The sequence below is a fragment of the Onychomys torridus genome, chromosome 4 (genome assembly GCF_903995425.1).
Source record: "Onychomys torridus chromosome 4, mOncTor1.1, whole genome shotgun sequence".
In the NCBI taxonomy this organism is placed as follows: domain Eukaryota; kingdom Metazoa; phylum Chordata; class Mammalia; order Rodentia; family Cricetidae; genus Onychomys; species Onychomys torridus.
In genome coordinates this window covers 141,804,453-141,812,576 of record NC_050446.1, presented here as the reverse complement: position 1 = coordinate 141,812,576, position 8,124 = coordinate 141,804,453, and the positions used below count along the sequence as shown (strand labels likewise).

General features: G+C 49.4%; 1 protein-coding gene across 1 annotated transcript; it reads right to left on the bottom strand.

Moving 5' to 3' along the window:
* Positions 1 to 248: 248 nt before the first annotated feature.
* Positions 249 to 6,186, bottom strand: Pdrg1 (p53 and DNA damage regulated 1). The gene is made up of 5 exons (XM_036183744.1): positions 5,995 to 6,186; positions 4,623 to 4,698; positions 3,555 to 3,629; positions 1,010 to 1,090; positions 249 to 492 (listed from the first exon to the last, which is right to left on the bottom strand). The coding sequence occupies exons 1-5, from the start codon at positions 6,079 to 6,081 to the stop codon at positions 410 to 412; spliced, it is 402 nt and encodes a 133-aa protein (XP_036039637.1). The 5' UTR covers positions 6,082 to 6,186; the 3' UTR covers positions 249 to 409.
* Between the last annotated feature and the right edge of the window lie 1,938 nt (positions 6,187 to 8,124).

Below are 8,124 nucleotides of genomic sequence, written 5' to 3'. Positions count from 1 at the left end.
TCTCCTCCTTATTCCAACTGTCACACACATTGCCTAAAAATGCTTCACCATGCAGAAAAATGGAGAGAAGCTCCCAGTCTACCCTCCCCCTCCGTCCCTGGCCGGCCCATCGAAACAGCAGGCTACTGTTGAGAAGTGTCGGCCGCAGCCATTCTCATACCCCCACACCTACAGACGGCCGCCAGGGTCTGTCAATAGGTCTTGTGTCCACCGAGCTCTGCTAGCCAGGCCAAGCACACAGAACAGGCTAAGGGTTCTCTCTTGTCACAAAGCAGCCAAGCACTACAGAAAAAGATTTTGTACAGAAGCCACATTCTTGATGCCTGTCCCCTTAAAGAGACAATCCTGTCCTTGCAGGTCTCAAGGCTGGAGGGGCCTAGTATAGGTCCCCCATGCTGCTGTTTGAGTCTCATCCTTTCAAAATGACCTTGAGGGCTTTAAGCTCATCCTGGTTGAGGGGGTTCAGGTTAAAACCCTTCAGCTCCGGTTTTCCTGCAAGGAAAAGACAGTTATGATCAAACTGGGCCCCCTGCTGCCCAACCTACTGCTGACTCTGGAGCCAGGCCCAGGAAAGTAGCTAACACTGCACTAACACTGCCAACTCCGCCTGAGAGGTGCAGGGCTGGGCCTCAGATTCTGCAGTGCACAGGCTGATACAAGTCAACACTGCTCCTGGCCAAGAGCCAGCAGTCATGACTGCCTGCACACAGACCTGTGTTCTGATGTGCTAAGTTTACCCAAATTTAAGCTCTGCCCTCTGACTGAAGCCTTCTGAGTTTCTCCTGTCCTCTCTACCCTGGTACCCACACCATGCAAGATCACCCCAGCAGCTCTTGGAAAAGGAGCCGAGACAAGAATAAGCTCCACAAACCTCTGCGTCCTACCTCTGAGCAGCTACAGACAACCACTGCTCATTTCCCACTGCCCTCCCGAGTGGCTTTCCACAGCTGCTCTCTAACGTTCTTTCAATGGTTTCCTCCCTCCCAGCTTCCAGCCCTGCCAGGCCTACCTTGGGCTTCAAAGAGGCGGTTAACTTTCACTTTAAGTTGATTCCGGAGCCTTTCTATTTCTTTATCCAGGTGCTCCTGATCTGAAAAAATTGCAGCAGGCAGACAGGACACGGTTATATTACAGAGAGGAACCCCAGTCTCCACCTAACACCTCTGAGAGCCAAGGCTTGTAGCACACAGGAAGGAAAGGTGACCTCAAAGACCAGCTGAGAAAGGGCTAAATACCAGAGGGACACTACCTGCTCAAGCCCCTGAGCCACATGGCCCGGCATGCATACTTACTCAAAGTATGCTGGGTATTGATTGGTGGATAGCCAAGAAACTACAAATCTAAATTCCATCAAGGTCCTGTGAAAATGTGACCTAATTAGCCAATGGGAGAGCCCACTGCTCCAGCATAACCTGGATATGGTCAGCCATGGTGGATAGGAAGGACCAGCCTACCATCACCATAGTGTGTACCTGAGAAATGGTACACAGGAACCTATCAAAGCTGATCAATCAACTGCTGGGAGGGACATTCTACTCAATGAGTTCACTGCCTAGTCTCACTTCCCAATGAGGAAAAACTCTGACGAGTCATACTTCATAGCCTTGGTAATGGTTTTATTTCTCACTATGAACAGGAAAGTGTCCTATGAACTTATTCAGCCTATATTGATTTGCAGGAAGCCTGATGACTTCCTAGAACCCCCACAGAGATCAGACAACATTTATGGGTCATCAGGATCCCTGAGTTTTCAGCTGCATGGTCTTTGGCCCATTACCCATGCACAGTAAACCTTAATTAAAAAAAATAACTTTAAAAATGTATTACTATTATTATGTGTGTGGGTGTTTGCCTGCATGTATGTCTGTGCACCATGGCATGCCTAGAGTGCTGGATTCCCTGGAATTGAAGTAACATCAGTTGTGAGCTACTATGTAGATGACTAGAACTAAACCTGGGTCCTCTGGAAGAGCAGCCAGTACTCTTAATGTGAACCATCTTTCTAGCCCAACCCTTCATTTTAACCACTGTTTTAATAGAATAGCCAAGATTTCCAGGCTTGGTCTAGTTCCAGAAAGTATAAAGACATCCTGTCTTCGGGACCTGAGGCAATCTTGCTGGTCCTTTGGATCCACATGCTTTCCAAGGACATGAAAGAGAAAACAAGTGGACCCTGTCTTTTTCCCAGTCAAGGACCCAGCAGCAGCCTTGTCTTTACAGAGATTCTCCAAAGAGATTCCAGCAGTTCAAAGTTTTGGAGACCTGAGCAGTATGCCAGGCTATGCAGACCATAGCAGCTTGCTCCTCCTACACTACATTTGCTAGCAGTGCTGGGGATGAAACCCAGAGCTCTACACAGGCTAGGAAAATGCTCTACCACTGGGCTGTGCCCCCAGTCACACATCCACTTTTGGCACATTCTCAACTGCAGGGGACATGAAAAATAAAAGCTCACCCAGGAGCTGGGGAGATGTCTCAGTAAGTACTTGCTCTACAAGTGCGAGGACTGAGTTTGAATCTGCAGCACCCATTTTAAAAAGCCAGGCATGAGCTGGGCAGTGGTGATGCACACCTTTAGTCCCAGCACTTGGGAGGCAGAGACAGGTGGATCTCTGTGAGTTCAAGGCTAGCCTGGTCTACAAAGCGAGGTCTAGGACAGCCAGGATTGTTACACAAAGAAACCCTGTTTCATCCTTCCCTTCCCCAAAAGAGCCTGGCATGGCTGAACATGCCTGTAACCCCAGTACTAGAGGACAGAGACAAGCAGATCCAGAGAACTTGCTGGCCAACCAGCCTAGCCAAAGAGGTTGGGAGACCCCACTTCAAGCAGTAAGGTGGAAAATAATAAAGGAAGACGTTCTGTTCTGGCCTTTGCATGCACATACTCAGTACAACACATACATACACAGGCTCATGCAAAAGCTCACTTATCCAGGCCCTTTTATAGCTATGATGATCTTGACCAATAAGGTTTTGGCAGAGTGACCTTATTTTCAAACAGAAAACAAAGACCGAATATGAAAACAGCCCTTTGCCTTTCCCCAGCCTGCTATACAGATATAAAGCCTGTACTACTACAGTGCTACTCAATGACCAAGGGACTACACTATGAGGCCACTATTGAGCATCTGGGAAACTGCTTTTGTTGTTGACTTTTATTTTGTGTGATGTGTGTAGTTGGAGCACAGAGGTCAACTTGACTCAGGTCATCATCAGGCACATTTACCTGCTGAGCCATCTCAACAGCACTCTAGAGGAAAAAAATGTTGGTTTTCTTTCCTCCCTTTGGACAACTTTTTAATGAGGGAAACAGAATGATATTTCAAGCTCAATTCATCAAATTTCTGTAACCCAACTGACTTCTCACTAGTAAACAAGAATAATGCTAGATATACTGTTTATCTCAGCTTCACAACTGTGCTGTGTAGAGGCCTCGCTTACAGGTGAGGAATTGACAGAGCAGGAACCAAAACCACATCAACTCTCCAGCACAGCTGCCTCTCCACCTGCCAAAGCGTGACTCTCAGTGCTGGACCTTTCCCAGGACATCTTACCTTTTTGGATCATTTCCTTCGTCTTAGGGTGAGGCATTTTGATGAACATGTTCCCAAAGCAAACCATCACATCTTCTGAAATAGCAAACAGACATTTATTTCTTCAACATGTTTTATATCTTCTTTTTGAAGCACCGACTATCTGCCAGGCATTGTTTGGATGCTAAGAACATAGCCCAACAAGACAGTTCCTGCTCTTGTGGAACTCACGTCAGAGCAAAAGGCAGGGAATAAACAAGCTGTTTTCCCACCTACGGCTAAGACTACTATCGAGAAAGAAAGCTATTTAAGAGTGGTGGGAAGCAGGAGAGGGGAGGTACCAGGACTCTGCAGATGTGACATCCAGGCAGAGAACTGAGGAGAGAGAGGACATCTCCCTTAGACACCTGGGCAGACAGAGGCAGGCAGAGGAACAGCAACAGCCAGAATCAGCAGTGCTGATGCCAGGACAACCGAGAGACCAGTGAGGCAATGAGTGGGAGAGTGGGGGCTGCCACGGTGGAGCTCATGTAGGGGGGTCATGGAGTCCTGCAGGACAACTCTGGGTTCTACTCTGGTGAGATAAGCAGCCGGTGGGATGCACCTTCATTATGGCCTGAATACTGTCCATCTTTCCAGAAGTGCTTCATGTCGTCCCTGCTTGCACACACTGCCACAGCCACCTGGCCTCATCTCAAGAGCCCCCCCTCCTCCCTCCTAGGCAGTCTCAACACCCACTCACGGCCAACCCCAGCTTTAGCTTTCTCACAATTTTCCGTTCCGTTTACACTGCTTTTCCTCATGAGGGCAGAACTATTATTGCTTTTACATGCTGGGAGCACCCTCAGTATCTGCCATCAATGAGTGATAAGCTAATGGCCTGTCACTGAAGTGAGCAGCTAAAATCCTGAGTCACAGCATATGTCTGACCTGCAATGCTTGCCCGCTCTTCTCCGCAAGCTGTTTTAGTTTCCTGTGAGGCTGAGTCACAGTCTCAGCCTCCTGCCTGGTCTCTACCAGGGACAACAAAGGCCTTCAGAAGAGAACTGAACCAGTTTCCAGGGCTTCAGTGAGGATGTCACAACTTACCGGAGACGCTCAGGTCCTTCTGTAGGGCCCTCAGGCCCTCTCGGTTCCGATTCCTCTTGGTGTCCAGGTCCACAATCTGAAAACAGAAGCAGAGAGAACTCAGCGGTCTCCTGCCCCAACCTGAAAGCATCACTCCTAGCTAATTCCCAATGTCTTGCCTAACATGGACGGACTCAAGTGTGGATGTGTTCTGCACCCACGCAGCTGCCAGCTCCTCTGCTTGTACAGGAGCCCCCTTTCCTCCAGTGCAGGTGCAAGGAAATGTTTACCAATTAAGAATTATTTGTATCATCCATTCAAACTTGAGCATGTACCAGGACCATCAAGGAGGTGAGCATTTCCTCTAGACAGGGATTACTGAAAAGCTACTGTAGGTAATTCTGACAGTCTCACCAGACATTCAACCACCCTGGACTGGGACAGTATGGTGGGACACCACCACAACAGCTACTCAGGAGGTGACTCTGGGGCTGGAGTACACAGGAATCCTGCTGCTTGTGAACCACCGAGCCTTCTCACTATAGACCACAAGGAGTAATTATGACAGCTTTTGGAGATGACTTTCACAGTATATTTCTCACCCCATCATTACCATCTGGTCCAAATCCAGATCATCTGGATAACTAAATAATTGGTTCTCAACCTATGGGTCTTGATCCTTTCTCAGGATCACCTAAGACCATCGGAAAACACAGATATTTACAATTCATAACAGCAGTAAAATTACAACTCTGACGTAGCAATGAAATTAATTTTATGGTTGCGGGTCACCACAACATGAGGAACTGTATTAAAGGGTCGCAGCATTAGGCAAAGGGTCGCAGCATTAGGAAGGTTGAGAACCAGTCGTCTAAATGGTTCTTTGCACACTAGGAAGCAGCCAGAGAAAACTCTTTTAAAACCTAAATACCGCGATGCCTATAATCCCAAAACTCAGGAGGCTGACGAAGGCGGACCACGAACTGTTCAAGGATATCCCAGGCTACGTAGTGAGTTCTAGGCCAGCCCCAAGACACACGAGACCCTCTAAAGTTTAGATCAACCAATCAGTCAAAACCCACTGAGAACATCCCCAGCAGGAACTTAGAGACCCGGGTCTACGAGGCCCTCCAACCTCTCCCCCGCCCCCTCCACGTCACCCTACTTCCCAACCAAACGCCGCTCGGGTCTCAGCAACCCGATTCACGACGGGGTCTGGACTGCGTTCGGAAACCGGTGTCAGCGAAGCCGCATGCAGAGGGTAAGGATCTGGGGGACCGGCAGGGGCAGGGCGTAGGGCAAGCGACTGCCCAGCGCAGGGGAGGCGCTCGCGCCGGGACCCCGCGCGCTGGCGTACGGAGCTAGCCGCCGCCGCCGCCGCCGCGTCTCTCACCTGCCGCTTGTCCGACAGCACAGCCTCGGCCAGTTCCTCCACTTCGACCAGGTACCGCAGCACCCGCTCCGCTTCGGGTGACACCATGGCGACACGCAGCTCTCACTATCGCTTTCCACACGGCCTCAACTCCACTTCGGTTTCCTCGGCGCACGCGCCGCGCTAAGGACTTCCGGCACGCCTGCGCAGTGAAAAAAGAACGCGGGCTTTAAAGGGATGGCGCATGCGCACCAGCGGAATGCCGGAGGGGCGGGCCTAGCTTTGGGAGCGGGGCAGGAGCGCCCCCTTCAGTCTCTGAGGGAGCAGCCCAGTGCGCGCCTCTTGGCTCTCCCTCCCTTCAAAGGGTTCTTGAGCATCCACTGTATAAGGCAGCAACGAATAAAACATCCCGATTCTAGGGACGTCATCCTAGTGGGAAACAACGAACGCTGATGACAAAATAATTGCATATTAATTATTCTAGAGATAAAGACTTTGGAGACACAGAAATCCTAAGTTCTGTTTTAATGACAGTGTTTAATGTTTAGTGTGGCAGAGATTTGCAATTAACTGGTGACGCTTTCAGCTTCCAGTTTGTAAATAATGGGTGATAGAAATGCCCCTCACTCTCTCTCTCTCCGAAAGATGGAAAGGAAACAGTAATCATTTAAAATTTCATCTGGCCGCTGCATTTGTTGAATCCAATGTCCACAATAGCATGCCGAGACCCACAGAAGGAGCTGGAAACTGTCCAGAATGAGCAGTGAAGTGTCAATAAGAGCTGGAGTAAATTAGTATTCAAGACTTCCCAGAGGAGGTGGGGCATGGCTGCTCAGCAGAACCGGAGGGGTCCCCCAACCTCTTATTGTATGGCTGCAAAGCTGGGCGCTCAGAGGTGAGGCCTGGGAGTTTTTGCCTCACCGATGCAATTTTGCTTTACTGTGTGTGTAACTAGAATCAACCCAGTGCCTCTCACAAGCTCAGCTCTACCACTGAGCTGCATCCCATCTCATTTTACTTTGTGTGGGTGTATGTGTTGTGTGTGTGTGGTACATGCACGTAAGTGTGGGGGTTCCTGTGCATATGCAGACAAATGCAGAGGCCAGTGTAGGATATCAGGTCTCTGTCATTCTCCACTTTACTTGAAATAGGGCCTGTCATTGAACCAGAAGCCCTCTCTGGGGCTAGTGAGCTCTCTATATCTACCCAATGCTGAGGTAACAGTCCCATCCAACTGTGTCTGGATTTTTATGTAGGTGCTTGGGATTTGAACCCAGATCCTTATTCTTTCAGAGTGAACACTCTTACTCACTGAGCCTCCTCCCCAGCCCTAAGGCCTAGCTCTGATGGTCATTTTTTTTTTTTTTTTTTTTAGTCTCCCTTATTGACTCCTGGCAACTTAGCCCTTTCATACCCTGCCTCCCTTATATCTCACGGCCACTTTTGTATAGACAGGATCATGACTTTTTAGTTTTATAGCTGCAGGCTGAGGCTGGGAGAAGGGCAAGTCAGACACAGATTGCAGGGTGGGGGAACCGCTCTGGTCTCTACTGCACAACTGTCTTTGGACATTCTCAAATTGTGGTGCATGAAGCCCAGAAGCACCTCCTCTTTGTCTGGCTTCGGGCTGCCTTTAGTTCCCAGAGACTGAGCCAGTTTACTCTGCAGCTGCCTGGTGTGGGGAAGGAGAAGCTTCATTAAGGATTCCTCATGGAGGGTGAATTTGTCGCCAAACCCAGGATGTTTTGTGTAAACACCTTCTGGTTCAGAAATGCAGGCACAAGCCCTGTGAAGGAAGTGGGGATATTTGCCAAAGGAGAAATGAGCCTTTCCAGGAATCCCTGGGGCCTGGACCCTAGCCCTGGGTCTCTCCACCTTGGGGTCAAAGATGGCTGGACAGACTGACACCCCTGACCCCTGCCAGGTGGGCCTGTATGGAGAGGATTAGCGCAGGCCCCATGTGAACAGTTTCTTGGCTCTGACCATCCCTGAGGGGCCACATCTGGTCATTGGACATTGGAGAGGAGGTCACAATCATCTCCAAGAGTCGAGATGAACAGGCTGTGGACTCTGGGACATCTCTGATATTTCCTAACTATTCTATTTATTTCATGTAGCATAAAAATGTAGCAATTTCCCAGGCCCAGAGAT